The sequence below is a fragment of the Penicillium verrucosum genome, assembly GCF_028828655.1.
Source record: "Penicillium verrucosum strain IBT 35672 chromosome Unknown utg000001l_segment0_segment0, whole genome shotgun sequence".
Taxonomy (NCBI): Eukaryota; Fungi; Ascomycota; class Eurotiomycetes; order Eurotiales; family Aspergillaceae; genus Penicillium; species Penicillium verrucosum.
In genome coordinates, this window is record NW_026643210.1 from 15,308,124 (window position 1) to 15,332,018 (window position 23,895).

Consider the following 23,895-nt stretch of genomic DNA (forward strand, 5'->3'; position numbering starts at 1 on the left):
ATGCGCTTGGCTTTTTGGAGTCCGTTGAAGTGGTTTCTTGATAGAAATATAGGATGGGACAATGATTAGAGTAGGAATGACAATTTCATCCTACTTTATCTGCATCCATGTTTTTCTAGCGTCTAGGTCTAAAGGTGATATATGGATGGGACGGAGATTAGAATAATTGGCAACTTCTAAGTAAGGCCCTAGGATATTCGTTTTAGATGTTCTTTTCAAAAGTTTAGGGATAATCAAGCATCTAGCCACCAATAATACCTGTAAAGGGGGTTTTGTCGCATGGTACCTATACCGCAGCCTAAGTGCTCCGCAGAGGTCGTTATAGTACAAGAGAACAGGAGGACCAAAGACAATAAAACTGCTAACGCTCAGCCCAAACTCCATTGTAGGTCTTTTTTCTATCTTCCAGGATGTAGTGTGTGCATGATACATGGGTTGCGTTAGAATGAAATACTCTAGCCGAGTCAAATGTAAAAAGAAAAAGTAAACAAATGTAAAATGCATAGTGAAAAGGAACAAGGGGATGGTTATTTTACAGCTCATCTTTGGGAAGATCCTCCTTCTCCTCGGGCTGATCCTTGCCCTTACCCTTGCTCTTCTCGGCCTCGGGCTTTTTCTTTTCCTTAGATGCTTTCTTTCCGCTGCTGCTGCTCTTCTTCTGTTGGCCAGCATTTGCGGTCATCCTCTCGTACATGCGGTTAAGGATACGCTCGAACTCGCGCAGCCGTGAGTCAACCTCCACAACGGTCAAAGCAGGGTCGTCAGACTCGGTAAGCTTCTCTTGCAGACCGAGCTGGGTTTCGAGCCAGGGGTTGGTGGACTCGTAGGCCTTGTGTGATGGCCGTGAGGTCGGCGGGGGTAAAGAGGGAGTACTTGGGGCCTGTGGGCTTGGCCGTAGCAGCACTCTTTGTAGATGTGGTGGATGATGAAGAAGAAGCGGAGTATGCGTCTTCATCGAGATCATCGAGACCCTCGTCAGAAGCGGCGGGGGCTGAGGTCGATGAGCTAGTGCTAGTTTCGGTAGAAGTGGAGGTGGAGGATGCGCTTGAGGCCGAGAGGGAAGAGGAGTAGATCTGCTCGTCGTTATCGATCTGGTTCTTGATCAATTCCTTCATGGATTCGGCGTTCTTTAGCATGTCCTTGAGCAACTGCACGCGTGCTGGGCGAGAAGAGCTCTCCTTCATCCGCTTCAGTGCAGGGTTGACGATGGCCTTCAGGTCCTTGAGCTTCGACTGGAAATCGGCAGTCTTGGCGTTGTCACCCTCTTCGTACAGCCAGTCGCTGGCCTGGGAAACTCTCTCGGAGAGAACAGTCAGCTGATCCGGCTTGACTGCCTTGATAAACTCCTCGTTATCGGCGAGGTCTCGGCTACGGTAGATGAAAGATTCCAATTCATTAAGAGCTTCTTCGCGCAGGATACGATCACGGTCCGAATTATCGAAGGCAAGAAGGCGGCCGTTGATGCGACCGAGCTCTGCGACTGATGGCGCCGGAGTTCCAAGTGTGACAGACTTCAGACTGATCGGGATAACTTCAAGCTTGACCTGAGGAGTGGCCTTTGCGTCCTTCTTAGCATCCTTCTTTGCGTCCTTGGTGGACGTGGTGGTGGACTTGGAACTGGCGGAGGATGAAGTGGAGGACTCTGTCTCGGACTCGAGGGTGATCGATTCACGAGGCTCACCATCTTCGCCGAGGGGCTCCTGCTCATCTTTCTTGCCGAGGCCGAAGAAGCCCTTGACGTCTTCAACAATTCCCTTCTTCTCCGACTCCACCTCGCAGCTAACCGTACCAGCCACAACTTCGGGAAGACCGTCCATGGGGCTGAGGCGGATCGTGAACTTCGTGGTAATGTTTGAATCGGTGCAGCCAAACTCATCCTTGAGCTTAGCAACAGATGCAGTGAGGTTCAGGGTTTGGACACTGAGGATAGGCTGTTCTCCATCCTGGGAAACATGCTGGGCGAAGCTGAATTCGAAATCCTCCAGGTTTTTCACAGTGACTTGCTTCTCGGGACCAACCTGGGAAGTGGCGGTGAACAATTTCTGGTTCCGTTGCTTGTCGTCCGAGTTCCACTTCAAGGAGATTGGGTATGTAGCGGCATCACCGGCGCGAATATCCTTAACACGGAAACTAGGGCTCAGAGCAGCTCCCTTGAAGGCAGCACCAAACACAGCCGCCTCATCAGCGTTGACGTTGGTTCTGATCTTCTTAGAAGAGCCGACAAAGTTCTCCAATTGCTTCTGGACGAAGGGAGTCCGAATGGCTCCACCGTGAAGCACGACAGATTCGATATCGCTCAATTCAAGACCGGCCGCTGTTAAAGCCTGCTGCACTGGGGTTCCAATACGGGCAACGTACTCAGCAGCCATCTTCTCAAAGTTGGCACGGCTCAACTTGTACTTGAAGTTGACATTCTCATCGTACAGTCCCTCAAAGCTTGTCGAAGTCTCGGTGTTGGCACTCAGAACCTGTCGGAGCTTCTCCGAATCCTTCCAGAGTCTGGACATAGTCTTTCCGTGAGCCTTGATTTCAGCTGGAGTAACCTTATCCTTGAGCTTCTTTTCCTCAACCAAGTGGGTGACAATGTCGTTCACAATGAGACCATTTAGGAGTCACCTCCAAGTGACTTCTCCCAACCAGAGCCAATAACATGAACTTCCTGGACAGTCTTGTTGAATTTGCCAATATCCTTAACTTTGCGGCTCTGGAACCGCAAAACACTCGCGGTCGTAGATCCGGCACCCATGTCATATACGATGTGGTATTCAGGCTTCTCGCCATCAGAAACACTGGGGAAAGTACGGCTGGTGGCGTAGTTCAGACCGACAGCCAAACCATCACTGACAAGAGCCTGGATCCTCAGACCCGCCAGCTCAGCCGCCAACTCCAGGCTGCGCTTCTCCTCCGCGGTGTAGAACACAGGGTAGGTAATGACGACATCGCGGACATCGGATCCCTTTCCAGCCAACGCATCAGCATTGGCCTTGATCTGCTTCAACTGCATTGCCAGAATCTCCTCCACCAAAAAGGCTTCCTTCTTCTGCTCCTCCCCTAGCCGGTTGCTGCGGAGAGCAACAGAGCCGCGACCATCGGGGGCGGACTCCAATTTCAACGCGGGGAACCTGCTCCAATAAGCCTTAACTGCCTCCTCGTTGCCATCATTGAATGGAACGCCCAGCAGAGTCTTCAAGTTGATGTAAATATCGTCCGGGTACCGAGCGGCGAGGGCGAGCGCATCGCCACCATAGAACCGTTCGGGGAAAGGCGCATCGCTCTCTCTTGTAGGCTTGAAAGCGACAGCAGCGGACTCCTTGCGCTTCGAATCTTTAGTAAGAACGATCTCAAGCGGAATGCCGGGTTTCACGAGAGCAGCTTTGAAATATTCGGTGCCGATGTCGATGCCCAGAACGGCCGATCCGGCGGCAGAAGCTGGCCCAGCGAAGCTGAGGAGGAATATGAGGAATGGGAGGACCACGAGGGATAACATTGGCGAGCTCGATAATTGTCGGCGATTTAAGAACGCCATGATCTATGTTTAGGCTCCGGGCTGCGGGAATCAGCCAAATTGTTGATTTAGGAGTTGCTCGCAATTTCAATAGGGATAAATTACCCTTTTTGACACATATACAGACAAATTGACAGATATTTAAACACCCTACCGGTTTGCCGAATAGTGTGTTGGGGTTCGGGCTAGCTTTGCGCCAGAGGGATGGTCGGATGGAGCTATGGGATAGCTCAAGATTGCTGTTGGTTTGAGCGATAGGTAGTGGGAGAAGATGAACAGGGGAAGAAAATCGGAAAAATGACTCAGAATTAGGCCATTTGAAAGCAAAGGGATACTGTGGCCACTTGGCAGTAACGTAACATGAAGCCTAAAAAAGAGCTGTTGGATGAGGACACGGGTCATCATGCAAACACCGATGTTTGATGTTTGCACTCCTTATCGTTATCGCATTATGTCACAGCCCTAATTTCAAACAGGGCTGAATTGTAGTTATACTAGGAGTATACTAGACAACTTGTGAATGTTCGAAGTTTATAATCATGATGGAGATTGAGGGTAAATGTGAATAAATATCAATTCATAGACCAATATATATATGACTAGAATTAGGGTTCCATACATCATGGATAGGGAGCGTCAAGTCGTTAAGAAACTCATTGATAGCCATCATGCTGGCATCCTTCAAGAATGGATATTTTCGAATACAATTTTTTTGTATGTTTTTGTAATGCTTTTTTGTGTGTGTCAAGATCATAATCCCGTTCCTCACAAGCCACTGCCAAGAAAAAAATGATATCATATCTCGTCTGACATATCAACTTCTGTGTAGGTCAATTAGAGCAGAGCAAACAGCAGAACCAAGCCAGGGATGAAGGCTGCGGCCGACTTCTGAATAGCGGGAGCACTATTGAAAACTGGCGAGGAGGAAGTAGGGGGAGCGGAGGTGGGAGTAGTAATAGGGCTCGACTGTGCCGGGGCAGTAGGCTCAGTAGATGGAGCAGTGGGCTCCGTGGCCGGGATAGTAGGCTCAGTAGCCGGGGCGCTGGGCTCAGTGGCTGGAACAGTAGTCTTACTATCTGGAGGAGGCACCACGACAGAAGTTGTGGAATCAACGGTGGGAGTCGTATGCTTCGCAGGAGGGGCTGTGGGCTCAGCGCAACCCTCAGTGCAGGTAGAAATAGACGTCACGGTGATCGTGCTGGTCTGGGTCACGGGATGGGTGTAGGTTGACGTGCCGCTTGTTACGGTGGTCCAGGTTACTGGTCTTGTTAGCAATTGTTTGATGGAACAGTCAGAATTTTACTTACTTGGGCAGGTGGTAGTGGTGTAGGTGGTGGTTACGATCACCGGAGGAGTGATAACGGGGGGGTCTCGGTCTCATAGGGGAGTGGTGGAAGCGGGAGGAGGCGTGGTGGGAGTGTCGGTCTGGCCAGTCGTAGTGCTGATAGGAGGAGGCGATGTAGGAGTGTCGGTCTCGCAGGGAGTTGAGCTCGCAGGAGGAGAGGTGGGTGTATCAGTCTCGCATGGGGTTGAACTTCCCCGGAGGAGAAGTGGGAGTATCAGTCACATGAGGAGTTGAGGTCGGCGTTGTATAAGGAGGAAGAGTTGGAGGCAAAGATGTGGTGTCAGTCTCGCATGGGGTTGAGCTAGCAGGAGGAGAGGTGGGTGTATCAGTCTCGCATGGGGTTGAACTCCCCGGAGGAGAAGTGGGAGTATCAGTCATATGAGAAGTTGAGGTCGGTGTTGTAGAAGGAGGCAGAGTTGTTGTATCAGTCTCGCATGGAGTCGAGGTAGGTGTCACAACCGGGGGAATAATAGGTGTGTCGGTCTCGCATGGAGTGGAGGTCTCCGCGTGCGGGGTAGGAGTATCAGTTTCACCCGGGGTCGACGTAGGCGTTACAACCGGGGAACAGTAGATGTGTCAGTCTCAGACGGGGTAGAAGTCTCAACCGGCGGAGGAGTCTCAACAGGTGTGGAGGTGGGCGTCACGACTGGGGGAATAGTAGGCGTGTCGGTCTCAGACGGAGTAGAAGTCTCAACCGGGGGGGTCTCAACAGGTGTGGAGGTGGGCGTCACAGCTGGAGGAACAGTAGGCGTGTCTGTCTCGACAGGTGGGGGAGTCTCAACAGGCGGAGTCTTAGCCTCATGGGGAGTGGTCTCTTCTGGGAGACCACCGCCGCCTTCACCACCATCGCCGTGATCTCCCTGGCCACCGCCCCACCAAGGACTACCGGTGTCATGGTCGGAACCATTGCGGACAGCAATGTGAGCCTCGCCAGGGTGTCTGGGGGTAATGACCATACCAGACGCCAAGGTAGCGGCGTAGAGCAGAATGATTGGAGCACCCCCGCATCTTGACTAACAAACGAAGGTTGTTATATACTAGAATAGCTAGGGCTGATATGTTCCTTAAACGAAGGACGATAGGAACCGTAGCGAGAGAGTTCCTAAACGAGCAATATAGACAATTGAAATATTTCTAAGACCGAGGCTGGGAGCAGACGGGGATAAGGCAGGTTTATATGTGCCTCTGGGGTCATGTCTCCTCGGAGCTCCAATGCTCCAATTCCTGACTGGTTAGCTCACTTGATAACTCTGTTCTGGTGGCCATTGGGTTAGTGTGGACCAAATGGTACCATATTGGGCACTCAGAATCGGAAGTCAGAAAAATAACAATAAGTGGCGCTCATATTCTAACGCTAACCGGAACCGACATAAACGAGAAGTATTCAGGATATTTAGCAGTCGACCTGGCATATTCCCAGCCAAGAGGCTGGTCATGGTAAATGGTGTACCAGAACTTGGATGCAGAAGCGAGAGCTAGCGCATGTACACGAGTCCAGTTGACTAGACGACCAGGTACTGGGGTTGAGCCAATGATAACTTGACCAGGTCTCAGATATTGGCGTGTGGTTTGTCGACCCCAAAAACCTGAGTTCGAATGTCTAAAGTCAAAGTTTCCAGAATCCGATGGATGGGCGGATAGGTCAATTGACTCTAATGATGAAGGTCGATTCTTGGCAATGCGGGAGATAGCCCTGGGATTTTCCGTCACAGTACCGAGTAGTACGTGCCCAGCCTCCGTCAATATTGGCCATCTTCTGTCATTTTTTTGTTGTCTGTTTCCCTTTGTCTTGACCCTCCATAGCGATGGGAACCCATGAAAAATGTCTCTTCTCCACGTCATGAGACCGAGCTATGAATTAGCTCTTAAGTTCGGCCCATAACCCCATTTGCCCAAGTAAAAGTGTGGGGAAACATAACGAATGACAAGTGGAAATTGAAACTGTGTATAGAGTATGTCTAAAGCAAAGTAAGTGGGAGTAAACCTTGGAGCTCTGGTAAGGCAGAAAAAAGAATAGATGGAACAGTGACCCGATATCGGTGATGCCCATCTAGAGGCTGGACTTGGTTGGGGTACGGAGCAATCACAACACAGTGCCCCTGGACAAAGTGTCTCATGCAGGAAACAGTTGAAAGTCTTGCAAAAGGGTGAACGCAGGACAGTGGATATTGTGGAACACGCCCTGGACAGCCCTAGAGATCCCGGTCTCTTTTTCTCTTTCCCCAATAGAAAACATGCAGGGAAGTTCCCGAGGCCCCCCGCGATTGGTACGATAGTTAGTTATGGGTTCCCACATGAATCCCCCTTAACTAACTAACTACTCCGTAGTTAGTTAACGATAGATTCCCACATAGTGGTGATGTCAACGTGTTGTTTATTTTTCTATTTTTCTATTTTTCTATTTTTCGATTTTTCGCTTTTTTTTCCCCTCTTTGATCTTGGTTCTGCCCTGAGATATTCTCTTTCCCCCTTTTTCAATGTTCGTTCCCTACATCTGACGTATACAATATGTCTCATAGGACTACATATGTGTACCTAGGTATCCTATTCTTCCACAGCTGTATAATGGGAAGTCGATCTATTCCAACATTCTCCCACTCCAGACTATTAGAATTTCCAATCGGACTGATAACGCGCTCAATCTCGGTTTGACAAGAAAAAGGAATAATGGCGGGGTAGATGAGCTGTTGAGGATAAACTTACATATTTATCTATCTAGTTAGTTATACAACATACACTAGTTACATAACATAGTTAGTTAAGCGTTGTATATGTACTTAGACTATTGCACAATACTATGAAGTCACACAACAAGAAACATTTGGGATCCTTGAAGTTATACCAGCCTTCTTCCAGGAATACGGAGGGATTCGTCCATTCAGAAAAAGCTGGGGCATTCCAACCTTGGAAGGTTCAAATATTACCAAGGAACTTTCCATTTATACTCTACCCCATAGTATCCATAGTATGTCTTCCAAGGTTCATATACCTTGGAAGTATCTAAAATTAGGATATGTCTTAAACACTAAAGTCTCAGGGTTTGGGGAAAATATGATCCAATAGATCAGCCTTAAGCCACAGAATCTTTCCAGGTCTTTTCCGGGGTAGACAGTGGTGCATACTTCGTATATTAGACCTACACAATGGGAGGCAAATACCGCCCGAAACTGCATACCCTGTCATTTTTAGATTGTGATGATATCAACATATGTTCTTTGTCTAATCATCATCGTCGTCCGAGCCGCTACTCCACCCTGTCTCGTAGTACTCTCGAATCTCGCCAAGTCCATTTACCAAGGCCTCACGCTCATCTACAGAGACCAAACGTCCGGCCGTTGCCGAGATAGCCTTGATCCTCTGAGCTGTCCTTGTCGAGGCGGTCAATGCCGTAAATACATTTACCCCAGTGCCTGCCTCGGGGGTGGGGAACATGTCGTCAGGGAAACTGTCAAGAATAGGCATACTGAGTGGCGTGTGGAAACTAGAATGGTGGTATAGAATGTGAGCGTCCTGGCTGAGACAGTGAAAGTAAATGCGCAAAATGGGGAAACCTACCTTTGCAGCATCGACTCTGAGTTGAACCGTCTAAGTTTGCGAAGGTACCCAACGTCTGTGTCCTCCGTGGACTCACTGTCCCTTTCCGGTTCTTCTCCACGGGTTACTTGGACTTGATTGAAAGTGTGAGCGCCCTTGCTGTACTCGCCGTCATAGGCGAAGTCAATGTCAAATTCAATTTCGGCTTTGGTCGGCCCATCCTCATTGGAGGCTTCCTTAGTCTGACCGTCATTGATTTTGATTTTGTTGATAGAAGATTGTAATTCGAAGATGGTGTGCGTGCCATCTTCCCCGGCGAGGGAGGCCTCGAAATGTTGATATGGCCGCAATCGGGAAGGCAGTGTGACCGTCTCAATAGCTGAGGCGAGCAGGGCTGTTTTCTGCCATTCTGATTGGCGATCAACTTTGAGGTAACCGGGCAGGTTATGCGGAACGTCGATAATTGGAGAATAGAGCGAGGCCAGTGGCGAGATCGAGCAGAGTGACCTGGCCTTGTTCGTATCCTTCTTGAACTGGTGATGCTACACAAAGTTCGAAACTTAGCCAACCGAGCTCGCGATTCTCCAAAATAGCACTACTGTGTCACTTACCCGTTGGATTTTAGTGCCGTCTTCAATAGCCCACACCCAAATACTTTTCTTTCCGAATTCATCTCTCAGTCTTTCCATATACTGGGCAGTGAATCCGCCCCAGGCATCATCTGACCCGGAGAACAGTTGCAGCGCCCGCAAGTGGTCACATTCCTCAAGGAGAGGTCTCAGGTCACGGTCGAGCAGGTCATGCTCCTTGTCAAGGTCTTTAAATAATCTCTTCCCCGACATTCCAATCCTCAAAGGGCATAGTCTGGGAGTTCAAGTCATATTCATTTAGCTGAACAATGGACCTCGGGTGATAGTACACTCTGTTATAGTCTGACCAGTAGCGTACAGCCTCCGAAGTCAGGCGAGGGGCTGTAGTTCCTAGATCCAAGCTTTTCTGATATTCACTTTGTTGGATTGGAGTTTGCTTTTGGACTACCTCTCGTCCATCCCTGCCAGATATTAGTTTCAAAAACTTGTCCATCCATTTGAGCCGCATACCATAACCCTTGACCTGCTGTGGAGTCTTCACTGAGCTCGTAAAGTGCATTGTATCTGCGCAACGTTCCAAATCCACCTTTCAGATCATAGATTACTGTGCGTGGAGTGTAAGTCTCAGAGCCATCTGCTCCAACACCCGGTCGAAAGTGAACATCGTGATCAACATCGGATTGTTCTCCATCGTTGTATGTGAAGTATGATTCCTAGTTAGATATTAGATAAAAGTTCGCATCCAACGGTAGATGACAGTACCTGTAGATTCCAAAAGTGTGTTGCTAGATAGTTAGCCCGCTGACCCAGCTGAAGTGTGACAATTTCATGCATATTGATGGATGAAAATGATACTCGCAGTGTAGCCCCTCAGTAAATTTTGATATCGACAATGCCCGCCTGAAGACGCACAGACATAGCCAAAGGTGACGCTAGTCCTGATGTGGAGGATTATCGCACGTGAGTGTCTAACCATATCGGGGAAGGTGCAGAGAGTCACCAGGGCAACAGTCACCTGATCATTCCAAAGAGGGTAATAAACATGTTTCTGTGGGTGCGTCACCACCCTAACTCCACAACGGTGATTTTCCCTCGTGAATCTCCCTTCCTCAATCCTGTGATGACTCTTTGACCTTGTGATCATCATCGGCTGGATCCATTATTTGTCAAGTATCTGAGATGGAGTCTCCAACACGTCCCATCCTGAGCCCTCAAAAGCACTGAATCCGGTTTCGCCGGAACGCATGAATCAACAAAACATACCCGCATCTCCTCACTACCTTCCGATCTTCTCACACTACACCACAAGAGCACCCGGGGTGTTTCGGAAGTTCAAGCCAAAGTGGCGTTTTTAAATGGCCTCTCTCAAGGAGGCAGCCCGGCCAACTCTGCAGCAAATAATGCCGCTCTACAGCGGGCTATCTTGGGCCGCGAGGAAGCCGAGTCGGCCCTAGCCACCGCACAAGAAGATTTATCCGAAGCACAAACACGAGAACGCCGGATCAGTGAACGCCTCGAGTCATTACTGGAAGAGCTTCACGGGACAAAAGAACGCCAGGCCCACGAACGATCAATTTTCGAAAAGGAAATCCGAAAAGCCCGGAAAGAAGCTTTTCGGGCCGGATCGACCTTGGTCAAACTTCAAGAAGAATTGAAACAAGCGAAATCAGAGGTCAGAGCACTGAAAGATGAAGTGGGGGGCAGAACGCGAGGCGAAGGATAAGGCCAAACAGGAGGCATTCGAACGCGCCTATGCTCTGGCTGGTCTTACAGAGGAACTCGAAGTCCTGAAAGAGAAATTCCGTGCCCTCGAAACAGACAACCGCTCGAGCACCCTCGAAGTCCGCGCCCATGAGATTCGGAAAGAGGATTTCGGAAGACTGTCAATAGCAGAGGGCGACCTCGCCTTTTGACCACCCCGCGCAGACCGAAGCGAGCCGCTGCGGGATCTGTTTTATCCCCAGCTCCGGCACGTGAAGAAGATCATGCAGAAGCCACTCCTCCCAAACGCCCACGTTTGTCTGATTTTACACCAAAGACAGAGAGTAAACAACCCGAATCCGAGACGGGTGCTGAAATGGACGAGGATCTCTTGGAGGGATGAAGGAAGAGCTAGACTTCGAACGTCGTCGCAGAGTCGCAGCTGAAGATATGGTTCATTTCCTGAATATCGAGTGCCAGTTCGAACGCTGCTCTTGCAGGCTTGCTGAGAGCCAAGGTCGTCGCTACATCTACGACGCTGAGTACTATCACAAATTTCAAAAGCCTCAGATTGAGGCGGAAGAGAAAGCTCGTGCTCAACAAGCAAGCATTCAGCAAGCCCGTGTGGACCAAGCACAGTCTCACCAAGCTAGCACCCCCGAGGCCAGCCCTCCCCCCTCCTCCACCTCCCGTCCACCGATCTCCTGTCCACCAGGCCCCCACCCCCCAGGTGGGATCTCCTCAACACAGTGTCCACCAGGACGAACCCGAGCCAAGTCGTACACCTCTGGCGGCGCCACCTGTTCCTGTCCATCAGCACACCGCGTCTAGTGTGAAGGCCGAACCCACGGATCTTCCCAAGATGCAGGTGCCAGCCGAGCCCCTAGTCACGTTTTCTCCAGAGACCGGCACATTCACGACATTCCCATCTCCTCTCCGAGATAACGTCAGACCTCTGCGGTTGGATTTTTTCGACGCACCTGATCTCGCCGAGCCTCAGCCAGATGTCCACAAAGTTCATGCTGATGCCTCTGCATCACCCGACCAACAGGTCGACTCGTTTTACCCCCTCTGGGGAGCCGACTCGGGCCAGAATGCCTCGTCCCATCCAATCAGATGGTGTCGCCGCACACTCGCGTGCACCGCCGTCTGTGGAGGCAAGGCCGTCGAGACGTGTCGAGAGAGATCCCCATGGATACCGCCAGCCCATCAACCCCCAAAGAGAGCTCCTTCTCGACAAGAGCCACAGTCACAGCGCACTCACACCCTGGCGTTCCCAACACACCCATCGACCGCGAACAAGCACTCGCACAGATCAGGGCACGACGAGGCCGTACCCATAGCAAGCAGCGATCAGTCAGTGCCAGCGAGCCTGGCCGTGCAGCTCGTGCCTCAGCGGGATCCAACCCGACCCCTGCTCGGGGACCTCGACGCCTTCCAAACCCCAATCTTCGGGCTGATTCGAGGACCGAGAATGAACTTGGTGAACGCCGAGATATGAGCGCTCCTGTTCGGATGTTCCGACGTTAATGAATGCCCCTGGGATGTATATCTCATGATGCATATTTATGCCTTTCTTTTGCATGGTCTGCCGGTGCTTGTCGTTTCCTCTAATACCCCCGGCGCTGCATCAACTTGTCTTTATTTCATTTGCATGGCGATTGGAAGCAATATGTTTTGTTTGTTTTGTGTTTGGATCTTTTTAGCTCCGATGTCATGAGCCTCAGTATACTACGGATTTAATTCCCCAACTGTCTGTCCTTCCTTCGATGCAATCTCGGCTTCACTGTTTGTGTCCCTCTTTTACATTTCCTATGTCCGTCTCATTTTCTTCCTCTGTACATGGGTTTTGACATTGTCGAGAGATAATTCTATTTTATCATGGTAGCAGTCTTCTTCATCGCACAATCCTAGGTATACTCTCAGTTTTAAAACACACACATTTAAAACAACCTTCTGTCAGAACTAGAATCAAATCAGCCATATGGAGAAATTGATATTGACATACAACGTATAATATATGCCTGACAAGGAACAATATCCTCTCATGAAGATCTTCACAAAGGGGATCTCAAGGATCAAAGAACCAGCCTTTACAAAACCGAGATCCCACAGCATCTAATCCTCGCACTATCAACCTTCGCATCACGACCCCACCACAAAGAAACCAACTCCTCAACAAAGACACGGTCCGTCACACTCCACACATCGAGCCCTATCTCTGCCATATCTGCCACTGTAATCGTGACAGTGTCATGCGAACCATTGCTACGGTGACCAGCTCTCGACCCATGACTCGCAGACCCACTCACACTCGACCGCTGCCGGAGCAAAGGCGAGGTCCCCTCGTCGCCATGGATAGACTGGCGAGACATGGAGAGTGAAGGCTCAGTGTCCTCATCATCTTCATCGATGTACGGCGCATCATTATACGCATCGTCATCGATGTCGCTATCATAGCGGGCGATGGCGCCAGCCAACGTAACGAAGATCTGCGACGTTAGACGGCGGAAGTACGCGACCAGCGCGACTTCGAGCGGCTGCTGCTCTTCTTGGAGGGGGGTTGCGGGTGGGTCGGCGTGGGAGGTTGAGTTGTAGGGTGGGCGGGAGAGACTCTCGACGCTTGCCAGAAGGCGGGAGTCTTGTTCTATCTGCTGTTCTTCCTCTTCCTCCGAGAGGCCGTCGCGGTTCTCGCCGGCAGAGGCCCACCAGATGAAGGAGGTGTAGGCCAGCCGAGTCCAGGAGATAGGCTCGACGACGGCGCTGGATGAATAGGTTGAGTCTGTGTCTGAGGGGTCTTGTTCTAGGGATGTGGGGCGGTCGTTGGAGAATTGGCGGAGTCCGCGGCGGAGCATTGCGTAGCGACGGGCGTCGCGCTGGGTTGCTTTGAGCTCGATTTGTTGGATTTGGTTGGGTTTGCCGCCTGTGTTATGGACGAGGGAGATTTTGGGGAAGGCTCGCTCGGCAGTTTCTTGTGAGTATGGTGCGGGGAGGGCGACAAGAATGTCGAAGAGGTCGGGTTTCATGGTTAAGACGGTATCGGTTGAGCAGGCGATCCAGCTCGGATCTGTCTCGGGGTCTCTGATGCTGCGCGATGGATCGAAGGAGGAAAGGTAGGGGATATCATGAATTCCGACGTTAAAGAGGGGGCGGGGGCGTAGTGGTGGTATGCGATCGTCGGGGAGTAGCTGTAGGAGGGAGTTTGGCAGTGATGCTAATAGAGATAGATCATATACTGGATCTGAATTAGCAGTAGATCGATTACCATGCGCATAGGAGCGTACCGTATTTGCACGACGAGTGTACAGGAGCCTCGCCCATAAAGAGAATCCGCTTGCGCAGCAAAGCTGCTCTGTATAGGGGGAAGATCAAAGGTCCGAAGCTCTCTGTGAAATCTGGAAGCGATGAAGCGGGGTGGAATGGTGTCAGGGCCGGCCTGAACGTTTCCAGCACCATTGCATCACTGAACGCGCGGTTGCGACCCAGGTGGTCTGGTCGCTCGCCGGGTCGGAATCGAAGACTAAGAGGCGAGTCGAGGGGGAGTCAGGCGCTGCAGAATCGGTCTCTCCTATCCTGTATGTGTCCCAGTAATCGCATAGATACTGCATATCCGACACGTTCTCAGCGTATTTCCTACCAAGCACCAGTGTCAGTCGGGGATTTCGTCCATCGCCGAGGCCTGGAGATACGAACTGTGTCAGTTCCTGGAGCCTTGGAGCGTGTCGCCAGCTTTTCCCAAGTCTTCCGGTACTGAGGGGCACCAGAACTCCGATCGCAAACATCTTCGCATTGCGTTCGGCCTCTGTGGCGGGATGATTGAGGAACGCGCTGATACCGGCATACTGTTCATGCACGAAGTACCTAAAGGAGCGCGTCAGCAAAGATCGGATCCAAAGCTTTTTGAAACGCTAAAAAAACATACACTAGGTCTTCAGACACATTGTGCAGCCCAGAGGGCAGCGATTTGTATTCCACAACCCCTTCAACCTCAACTATTCACTCGGGAGTCAGTATCGCGTGTCGGAGCGATTGTAGCCTCGGCTAGATAATTGATTGCTCACCTCCCGGCGCAGTTCGCTTCCACGAGACGACATATCTATTGTCGCAGAATGTCAGCAATAGGTTCCTAAGCTTGAGAGCTATGATGCCTAGGGGAGGGAGGAGGAATTACCCGGCTCTGATGTCGAAGCTAATGACGAACAAGGCGGCAATGGCTGGTGGCGACTCCATAGTGGAATGTGAGACGTCAATGTCCAAAGGCCTAGGAGATTCGGATACCATTTTCAAGCAGAATCATGGGGTGCGACACCATTCAAGCTGTGTCGGGGAATCACGGTAAGTTGAGGGGTCTCCGAAGGGGACCTTGGCTATGCGGAGTTGGTGCCTAAGGCAGCAACCTCGGATCTATAACGACTTCGGACAAGCCAACCATTCACCATCTCTCGCCTTGTGCTTTCCAGTGACGGAAATATACATTTGTTGTCTCAGTGATACTCGAGAATAAAACTTTGATGTAAAGGTGAGACTTTGACTCCGCTTCTTGTCCCTTAAATATCCCTCAGCTTCGATCGCGCCCCTGATCGACGACCTCGAGACGTCCAACGCCACAACCTATCTTCCAGCTCCTTCCGACAGACAGCTTCTGCGCGGCGAGCTGTAGTCCGTCAAGATGTGGGTCATACGTGTGCTGGAAGGGTCGGATGGGAGTCCTTTAGAACTTGGTTATAAACCAAGGAAACCGCAATCTTGACGGTGCTTAAGCTCTATATTACCCAGCAGCAGACATGATACCCAAGAGGGCAAATTTATATTTTAAAGAGAAATGTTCCCCTCAGAATATTGATTATATCAAGACTATATAGCACGATATCTACTACAGTGATGACTTTCGAATTCCCCATAATTAGGCGTTATCTTCACGAAGACTCTTCAGTTTCTCTTGGTCAAAGATGCCAGAGCCTGTGAGCTCGTTCTCCAATGTTGAAATAGAAGGCACAAAGAAGTAATCGCCTCCCCTTTGGAACAACCCAGCTATCGAGGGGCATGCGGGCCTCAGTAGGATATTTGCCATCGGGAAGACCGATAGAGCGAGGCGGGTGGTGGTCCAGTCTCTGGCCCACAAACGCATCAATACCAGGACCTTCATCACCGACAAAGTTACTCTTGCGGTCGGGGGAAGTGGTGGTTGCTCGCCCAGCCTGGAAGAAGTCAAATGTTAGTGAGGCCCCTTTGTCAAACGTCATGTCTGAGTTCAAGATTTGAGTGCTTACGGGTAGTTTCAAGAAGTTGAATCCATTGCGGATGTCACTCTGGTAGCAGGCGAACAGAAGTCCACGTTCCTTGTCGGCGGCCGATTTCCGGTTGGTCATTTCTTGGGCTGAGACTTCGTCGCCATATGGAATTCCTCGGCGGATAATAACAGCATGGTCGTGCTCCAAGTCAGCTCGTGGTCTCATTTTACGGGTGTGTGCCGCGAAGGGACACTTGTTGTGCTCCTCGACGGGGTGGTAGTCGAAGTTGTTCGATGTGAATAGACTCCTCGTTCGAGTCATCGTGAGGAGACTCATCCACAGGGGTTCCTAGATATTGTTCAGCAAATTGTTGCATGAATCTTCAACAGGATTGACTTTTGCCACTAACCGTTCTTCCATCTTCCCATCAAGTATGCAGCAAGCTTCTCAGCTGGCTTGTCGTGGTCTTGAGCGAAAGGCGCATTCTTCGCATTTTCCTCCATGAACCTATAAACTCGGTCAATGCCAAATACGTAAAATTGGAACAACCAGAGGTCACTTACTCGTCAAATTCAGGAACAAGTTGCTGGAGGTCACGGAAAACAAGGAAACTGCCATCCTTGGCCCACGCCGGTTGGCCCATATGGTCGCCCCGTACCCGCAAACAATCAACCTGCATTTCATCAGTCTGAGGGCCCTTCATTTTTAACGACTTTGAGAACACTTACCCTGGCTTTGTGGCCTTGGGTTCTTTTCCAACGGGTTGTCTCTTCATCCCAGCTCCTCGAGTATCGGCTGGCTAATGCCATCCTTGAATCAAAGCTGAATATAAAGGTAAGTTCTGGCCCGTGAAGACTCTCCGGCTTTTGATAAGTAATTACTGTTCTTTTCCTTTCATCTGGCCTGGACGAACATTTCCCCTCTCTGGTCAAGGTAAACTCGATAGAGGGGTTCTTACGGAGGACATAGGTGTCTGGGTTGAGAGGTTCTCCCTCCTCGGCTAGGAAATGTTGCTTCACCTCGCTGATCTTGGTATCCAAAATCACCCTTCACGCTTGCGGTCACCAAAATGACACCATCAATAAGTCTCTCTACTCCTTTGCGGTTGGCTTGTATTGCTCTCGAAGCTCGTCGGGGTTGTCCCACCCCTCACCCACAAGATCCGCATACATGCCCTTTTCGAACAGTCCACCACGAAGTTGTTGCTTCCGGAAGACAGTAGATAGCTGTCTGTCCTTTTTACGATGGTCTGATCCGGCGACATTCACAAAAGCTCCAAGCTATGAGTAGTCGCTTATCAGCATCCGTTGTACGGTAGTAAGACCAGTTGGAAAACCTACTGCTTCAAGGCCAGTAGAGGTAAAGCCAATGTTGATTCCAGGTAAGCCTTCGAGCTTAACGGACTCTATGGCGAGTTGGGCCTCCCTTCTCTTGCCTTCTTCATGATTTCGCCCATCTCACAGGCATCTTTACCCGTTGTGATCTTGGGAATAAACGTCTTCAGCCGGTTCTTGAAATCAACCTTGTTTTGAACACGGAAGAAAAGGAAGGACTGGAATCGTTTGGGGAGACCGGGCCTTACGAAGGTTAGTACTTGGAAAGACCACTTCGACATATGAAAATTCGGGAAACATACCAAACATCTCCCCGGATATTCGACTTAATGGCTGAAGTAAGACTCATGATGGAAAGTCGAACTCTTCAAGAGTGTACAATCCAATGTCAATGAAGGCTACTGACAAAACCACGCAAGTTGACCTGAGGGGATGGGATAATTATATGAAAAGAGAGGGGTGGCTCGCCATCCTCTCATCCAACGACAACTTCATTTTCTGACGAAAAAAACAAACGAAAGAGGCGGGGCGAAACAGGTGTCTGATTGAACTGCACGTAGCAGCCACTGGATCAGATCGCTCCCTTACGGAGTAAATATGGAGCATAGTACTGAGTGAGGTAGGTCCAATGGCAATGCTCGATCATAGCCGGGATTCGAGAACGTACGGGCATCTCTGGGGCGAGAAGGGGAATGCTGGCATAATCCATATTACGCCTCGAATACAACATTGACTTGAGCTTGCAGAACGAATCAGCCCCACAGGTCATTGATCGCATGTATTCCTAATTCGGAGATGATAATAGGGCGTCGCATCTCTACTGACAGTACGGAGATCAACATAGCCTACATTTCCAGTCACATTTGGCGGGGTGGGTCAGTCCTTCGAGCAAATGAGACAATAGATATTATACCTATCTCGAACATCACAGTTCCTGCGGGCTAGCATTGAGTACCTGTCCATGACATAGCACACGTCCTGGCTGGAGGGGGTGGAGGTCTCGGAATATCTATATTTGGCAATTTAAGATGTACATCGATGTACGTCGTACAGATCTCTACCCCATGCGGAGTACATACATATGTAGGCTTCAGCTGCAATATACTTAGCTGCATCTAAATGAGCGACATTTTAGTCGATTATAGAGCATGTAACAAGTCATGGCGGGTCAATTGTTTAGGTATGGCTTAATATCGTATACAGGGTATGTTAACCCAACAGTTTGAAATAAATCGCAAGAAAATGGAAAATGACGAAGTTGAGGGATGTGGAGCTGACAGCTTTCAGCTTTCCACTCGACCCACATAATGTTACTGCATTTTGAACTCATTTCTGCGAGGAGGGGACACATGTAACCTACATCTGTAAAGAATAACACCAGACTCAGTTGAAATGGACTTCCAACTACGTGAAAGACAACTTCCAAGGTTCTTCGGGAGTAACTCTTGGAAGCTTAGCGCTTAATCAATCCATGGATGTCTCAGGTGAAGCGGGCCGACTCCACCCTATGCCCGCTAGCACGAACTATCGACTCTTGTATGGAGTACTCTGTATTTGTGGTTCCTCCTCATAATCGACATGTAGTTAGTACCTAATTTTGCAAACGTTTTGACTCGTATGTTGTACAACCTTGGAAGCCCCACCTGTAACATACAGGGTAGGAATAACTAATCTCACACAGCTGAACTGCATACAACATAGGTAACTTCATATCTAGCTCGGAGTGAGTCTTGCATGCCGAGTTTCCGCTGGAGAACGCCGATCATTGACTTGTCACCGAGCATCGCCGATCGGGTCTGGATGTTTGGGAACCTTTCACCGATCTAAAAAGGAGGACCCAGTCACGTCGCACTACGCAAGGTGGGGCCCAGACACCCACTGACGTCTTATCCCTCATCTCGATCTTCAACAATGCCGATATGACACTTGACTGGTGGAAACCACCCCCACCTGACCCTCGAGAGATCCAGTGAAAATGTCATAGTCCACGTATGTTGTACTATTGGCAAAAGGCTATCGCTAATTACCCTGTGCAGAAAATCCCTTGGTTCTGAAATGGGAGTAGAGCTCTGCCCCAGATGGAGAATGCCGAGTAGCATACTTATATGTATGTGCCCCCAGTCACGTCAAGGGTTTCTTTTCCTACAGGTGAAGTGAGCTTTTTTTTCCCTCCTCGTCTTTCACATTCCTTTTGCTCTTCGATCAATTTCGCCCATCATGAAGCTTCAATGGGCTGGGCTACCTCCCTTGGGGGTCGCATTGGTGTGAGTCAATGGTATGGGCCGAATACATGCACCAAGCTATGAGAGGAGAGCGTGTTTCTGGCTGGTGGCAAATCCGACAACCCTTCCTTTGTACCGGAATTCAAAGATGAATCTCCTCCTTACCAAGGTCAACGAATCCCTCGCCAAGACTGGACCCTGATCATGCAGTAGCTCCGCTGCTGACTTCCCATGCAAAAATGCGATCGATGGCAAGAGCGATACTGCCTGGCACAAGCGACCCTCCGACAAGGGACACACTTTCATTGTCGATCTTGGGGCGTGGTACCAAGGTGGGCGCCGTTGTTGTCCTTCCTCCAACTGATACGGATACCGAAGGTCTCATTACCCAGCACAAGATCTGGGTCAGCGAAGATCATGAAACTTGGACCGGGCCTGTCGCATATGGAATGTGGCCCATTACAAACAGACAGCGAATGTCTGTGTTCGAGCCATCATCTACCTGTTACTCTCAGAATCACTACCGATGCCGATAAAGAAAATCCCTGGATCGGTATCGCTGAACTGAACATCTATGGAACTCTGCTACACCATTCCTCGTAACCCCTGCTCTAGGTGTCTGGGGGCCAACTCTGGATTTCCCAATTGTGCTCTGTCTCCCGGTGCTCAGGAGGGATCTGGCATGCTTGCTCTTTATCCCCGTGGGCCGATGACCTATTCCATTCGACCCTTGAGGAAAGACTGTTGGTGACCTGATGTGCGGAACCCATTGACTGGCGAGGTCACCAAGGCACTGTCACCAACACCCACCATGACATGTTCTGCCCAGGAATTTCTCATAGGTGACAGCACCGGAAGGATGGTCGTGACCGGTGGCAACCTGATGCCTTGAGACTAGTCTCTATGATTCTACCAATGATGAGTGGGTTCGCGCAAGCGAAATGCAACTCCGTCGTGTGATACCAGGCCTCTTACAACTCTCTCCGATGGACGCGTCTTCGTCATTGGAGGTTCTGGGGCTGAGCTTCGAACGTTGAGAAGGATGCCGAAGTTTATGACCTCATACTGGGAAACTGGACCATGCTTCCTGACGCTAAAGTCCATAACATGCTGACGGGAGGATATGGAAGGTCCCTGGCGAGCGGACAACCATGGCTGGCTCTTTCTGGCTGGAAGGATCTGAGTGTTTTCCAAGCTGGGCCTAGCAAAAATAAGGAACCGGGTACGCTGCTCATGCCAATGGAACTACTAAGGCAGCAGGACGTCGCATGGACGATGAGGGATTCTATGTCGGGCAACGCAGCCAGTGTTCGATGCCGTTAAGGGAAAAGATTCTCACTCTCGGTGGTTCTGGATTATGATGTAAATCATGGTCTTCAAACGCCGCCCACATTATTACCATCGGCGAACTTAAAACCAGCCGCCGACGGCGTTAAACCGGCCGGACGAGGCACTATGCACTATGAGCGCGTGTTCCATACTCGTCGGTCGTTCTCCTGGATTGAAAGGTCGCGACTTTGGTGGCTGTGCAGTTCGGCATTGCGTTTAACGAGGAAAATGTTCAATTTATTCCTGAAATCTATGATCCTGAAACTGACACTTTCACCAAGATGAGGCAGAACAATGTTGGGCAGAGTATACTACACTGTGTCAATTCTCTCCCAGATGCTCGAGTATTGAATGCAGGCGGGCTCTTGTGGTAACCGCACGGCCAACCACTATGATGGCCAGATCTTTACATCCCCTACCTCCTTACTGCCTCGGGCGAGCCCTGTCCCCGTCCAGAGATTATTTCAGGCTTGAAAGATTATGCTCTCCGTGGGCAGCACTCTGAGATTCCAGATATCCGGGCCCGTGATCAAGAAAGCCTTTGATCCGTTTGGGAACCAACACTCACACCGGGCCAACACTGATCAACGCCGCATTCCACTTCATAATTTATCCTACCTCAATCTTCTGAAATACCTACATGGCTACCCTGCCCAAGGACTCGGGTATCCTGATTCCCGGATACTGGATGCTGTTTGTTATGGACCGTGATGGCGTGCCTAGCATTGCCAAGGAAAATTATGATGATTGGCTTGACAACACGAAGACTATCCAGCCAACACGGAGGAGTCGCTGAGCCGAGATGGATGAACAGAAATGAGCATGAATTACCCAACCCTTGTTGCCAACTTTGCGTGTCGAGACTAACTGACTTATACAGACGTTGGATCGTTCATGAGAATTGAGCTGCTGGTTAGAAAGTGGTTTTGGCGTGAACCCGGTATATTTGAAGACTCGGGAAAGTTTATACAACTGACGTAAATACAGTGTTGGTGTTTTTACAGCTATAATTCGAATCTGACAAGTTACCTAAAATCTCGAGCTTGAACTATGTATTTGCCGTAGTCTTATTTCTGGGTCAAGGATTATACAAAGCCTTTATCAGTTATAGGGTCAAGGTAAAAACATGCGCTAGTCTGTTATATTGGTGAGCGATATAAATTATGATTCACATATTTATTTGTACTAACCACAGCAGAAACTAATACCTCCGAGGCCACAGGCCCTTATATGGGGAGAGAAATCGTTGAACACTGAGCTCGAGGAAGCTGCCTAAGACAAACCCTTGGATCCCTTTCCGGGGTATTGACATCAATTATAATATAACAGCAGATCTGCAAAAAGTCTCAATTTGCTAAGCTCTTCAGATACTTATAGGACTTGGGTTTAAACTCTATCGAATAAAAAAAAAAACATACTTATAGAAAGAAAGGATCATAGAGTACGCCGAGGGCGACGTATATAAAAAAAGGGACTGTTTTATACTACTAGAGAGAGTCGTACGACTTAAAGTAGATCTATCGGACGTTTAGAGGCATATAGATCTAGAATGTATAACCTCGGTTAACCTAAGCATAATATATACTAGTAGAAATCGGAATATAAACAAAAGCTCATAGTTTATTGTGGGATTATATATATTATTATTTATAATTCCCTTCGTAGTTTTATTGTATAATAAAGTAACAACTTTTATCATTTTAACCAACTATCTTAAAAACCCATTTTTTTTGTCTGTTGAATTTTATGCTGTTCGAAGCCGAGTAGTGAGTAGTCAGTCTTTTCCATGTTGCATTGTCCGATAAGAACAACAACCACGACTTGCATTACGCCAGCCGGTCGGAGTAACATCGGCCTGGCAAAGGGCCAAATAAACCTTTATCTCTAGCTGATTGTCACGTCCTACTTACGTTGTAGGTACCTACCTAGGTAGGAGGTATAGTTATCTATACTGCCAGAGAGAGTCGTGCCTAGGACTCAAAGTGGATCCATCGAATTCAATTCTGAGGTACCAAGGTACTCAGGTACATAGTTATGATGAACCAACTTGTATGTAAATACGTTACGGAAAAGTTTTAACGTCCTAACACTGCCGCTTACCCTTCTAACAAAGAAAGATAAATAATAAAATAGTAACCAATTGAGAAAGAAGGAGGGGAAGGAAATAGATTAATAAAAATCCGGCATGTTGGTCTTCATGTTCGACAGCTCCCCCATATCAACAAACCCCATAAATATATGCGGAGCCATCAATAACTAAAAAGGAAGCACCTTGGGCCCTTTTTGGATTCCTTTTTCTAATTTTAATTTAAATATCCGGGCTTCGGGCCACCTCCCACAAACCAACCACACGGGAGACTTCAGTCCCCTTTGACACCCCCACCCCCCCTAGTAACACAGATCAGGAATTGTGTGCTCTTGAAACAGGACAAAGCCAGGGGGGAAATCCCCAAAACGAGCGTGACACATTATAGGGCTGTGGTGTAGTCAACGGGGAGAAGAAAAAAAAAAACGCGCCACAAAACAAAGAAAACAAACACCCTCGTGGAAAGGAATAAAAAAAATAACTCAAGTCCTTCCTGGCTTAAACAAAAAAAAATGGAACGCCAAAAAAAAAGGGGCAAACCAAGTGTTCTCTCGCGAACCCCTGGCCCATTCTCCCTTACCCCCTGCGGCAAAAGTATTTTCCTTCAGATATCTATCAACGATTTCAGCAAATTTGATTTCGTTGTACAGGGGGCCGAAAGAATCGCCAGAATGACGGCACGGTGGCAGAATCATCGAGCAGATTTACTCCCCAAAAAGGTTCAGCTGCCTCGGGAGCAGTTCTCGAGGAGGCCGTTGTGAGGGTATATGCCTGGATCCTCAAATACCTTGTTGAGGCCAAACGCTACTTTGAACAAGAAACAGGAGGTGAGTTCATATTGCCAATTTGACTGTAGCTGGGAAAACTCACACCCTAGTACGAATTTTGAAAAAGTGGGCTTCTTGGACAAAATGATTTCAAGATCTTTGGAGAAAATGGAAGGACAGAAATTGGTCGACAGATAAGTTCAAGCTGAGAGTAGGTGGGGCATTCCACTTCTTTTTTGTTCTGCGCTGCG

General features: G+C 49.3%; 13 protein-coding genes across 13 annotated transcripts; 6 read left to right on the plus strand and 7 right to left on the minus strand.

Annotated features, from left to right (window-relative positions):
* Positions 1-532: 532 nt before the first annotated feature.
* N7516_005645 (uncharacterized protein) lies at positions 533-2,507 on the minus strand (the record flags this gene model as incomplete). The annotated part of the gene is made up of 2 exons (XM_057218365.1): positions 533-775; positions 822-2,507. The coding sequence occupies 2 exons, from the start codon at positions 2,505-2,507 to the stop codon at positions 533-535; spliced, it is 1,929 nt and encodes a 642-aa protein (XP_057080248.1).
* Positions 2,508-2,605: 98 nt separating this feature from the next.
* On the minus strand, positions 2,606-3,526 carry N7516_005646 (uncharacterized protein; the record flags this gene model as incomplete). Its single annotated transcript, XM_057218366.1, has 1 exon — positions 2,606-3,526. One exon carries the CDS (start codon positions 3,524-3,526, stop codon positions 2,606-2,608), a length of 921 nt encoding a protein of 306 aa, XP_057080249.1.
* Positions 3,527-4,339: 813 nt separating this feature from the next.
* Positions 4,340-4,886, minus strand: N7516_005647 (uncharacterized protein; the record flags this gene model as incomplete). The annotated part of the gene is made up of 2 exons (XM_057218367.1): positions 4,340-4,769; positions 4,813-4,886. The coding sequence occupies 2 exons, from the start codon at positions 4,884-4,886 to the stop codon at positions 4,340-4,342; spliced, it is 504 nt and encodes a 167-aa protein (XP_057080250.1).
* Positions 4,887-5,401: 515 nt separating this feature from the next.
* On the minus strand, positions 5,402-5,806 carry N7516_005648 (uncharacterized protein; the record flags this gene model as incomplete). Its single annotated transcript, XM_057218368.1, has 1 exon — positions 5,402-5,806. One exon carries the CDS (start codon positions 5,804-5,806, stop codon positions 5,402-5,404), a length of 405 nt encoding a protein of 134 aa, XP_057080251.1.
* A 2,263-nt stretch (positions 5,807-8,069) lies between these two features.
* Positions 8,070-9,808, minus strand: N7516_005649 (uncharacterized protein; the record flags this gene model as incomplete). Its single annotated transcript, XM_057218369.1, has 6 exons — positions 8,070-8,331; positions 8,406-8,926; positions 8,996-9,248; positions 9,304-9,435; positions 9,485-9,687; positions 9,737-9,808. The coding sequence occupies 6 exons, from the start codon at positions 9,806-9,808 to the stop codon at positions 8,070-8,072; spliced, it is 1,443 nt and encodes a 480-aa protein (XP_057080252.1).
* An 854-nt stretch (positions 9,809-10,662) lies between these two features.
* On the plus strand, positions 10,663-10,887 carry N7516_005650 (uncharacterized protein; the record flags this gene model as incomplete). The annotated part of the gene is made up of 1 exon (XM_057218370.1): positions 10,663-10,887. One exon carries the CDS (start codon positions 10,663-10,665, stop codon positions 10,885-10,887), a length of 225 nt encoding a protein of 74 aa, XP_057080253.1.
* A 187-nt stretch (positions 10,888-11,074) lies between these two features.
* N7516_005651 (uncharacterized protein) lies at positions 11,075-11,506 on the plus strand (the record flags this gene model as incomplete). Its single annotated transcript, XM_057218371.1, has 1 exon — positions 11,075-11,506. The coding sequence occupies one exon, from the start codon at positions 11,075-11,077 to the stop codon at positions 11,504-11,506; it is 432 nt and encodes a 143-aa protein (XP_057080254.1).
* A 31-nt stretch (positions 11,507-11,537) lies between these two features.
* N7516_005652 (uncharacterized protein) lies at positions 11,538-12,176 on the plus strand (the record flags this gene model as incomplete). The annotated part of the gene is made up of 1 exon (XM_057218372.1): positions 11,538-12,176. The coding sequence occupies one exon, from the start codon at positions 11,538-11,540 to the stop codon at positions 12,174-12,176; it is 639 nt and encodes a 212-aa protein (XP_057080255.1).
* A 592-nt stretch (positions 12,177-12,768) lies between these two features.
* Positions 12,769-14,956, minus strand: N7516_005653 (uncharacterized protein; the record flags this gene model as incomplete). The annotated part of the gene is made up of 6 exons (XM_057218373.1): positions 12,769-13,910; positions 13,960-14,195; positions 14,279-14,536; positions 14,598-14,667; positions 14,737-14,771; positions 14,847-14,956. The coding sequence occupies 6 exons, from the start codon at positions 14,954-14,956 to the stop codon at positions 12,769-12,771; spliced, it is 1,851 nt and encodes a 616-aa protein (XP_057080256.1).
* A 662-nt stretch (positions 14,957-15,618) lies between these two features.
* On the minus strand, positions 15,619-17,589 carry N7516_005654 (uncharacterized protein; the record flags this gene model as incomplete). Its single annotated transcript, XM_057218374.1, has 9 exons — positions 15,619-16,118; positions 16,177-16,254; positions 16,316-16,413; positions 16,470-16,579; positions 16,635-16,953; positions 17,002-17,186; positions 17,247-17,311; positions 17,380-17,483; positions 17,543-17,589. The coding sequence occupies 9 exons, from the start codon at positions 17,587-17,589 to the stop codon at positions 15,619-15,621; spliced, it is 1,506 nt and encodes a 501-aa protein (XP_057080257.1).
* A 2,112-nt stretch (positions 17,590-19,701) lies between these two features.
* Positions 19,702-20,213, plus strand: N7516_005655 (uncharacterized protein; the record flags this gene model as incomplete). The annotated part of the gene is given in 3 exon segments (XM_057218375.1): positions 19,702-19,940; positions 19,978-20,061; positions 20,078-20,213. The coding sequence occupies 3 exon segments, from the start codon at positions 19,702-19,704 to the stop codon at positions 20,211-20,213; spliced, it is 459 nt and encodes a 152-aa protein (XP_057080258.1).
* A 60-nt stretch (positions 20,214-20,273) lies between these two features.
* N7516_005656 (Galactose oxidase/kelch beta-propeller) lies at positions 20,274-20,499 on the plus strand (the record flags this gene model as incomplete). The annotated part of the gene is made up of 2 exons (XM_057218376.1): positions 20,274-20,327; positions 20,356-20,499. The coding sequence occupies 2 exons, from the start codon at positions 20,274-20,276 to the stop codon at positions 20,497-20,499; spliced, it is 198 nt and encodes a 65-aa protein (XP_057080259.1).
* A 932-nt stretch (positions 20,500-21,431) lies between these two features.
* N7516_005657 (uncharacterized protein) lies at positions 21,432-23,703 on the plus strand (the record flags this gene model as incomplete). The annotated part of the gene is made up of 3 exons (XM_057218377.1): positions 21,432-21,579; positions 21,672-21,731; positions 23,528-23,703. Coding segments are annotated over 3 exons (384 nt in total), but the record flags the coding sequence as incomplete, so codon positions are not given.
* Positions 23,704-23,895: the final 192 nt, after the last annotated feature.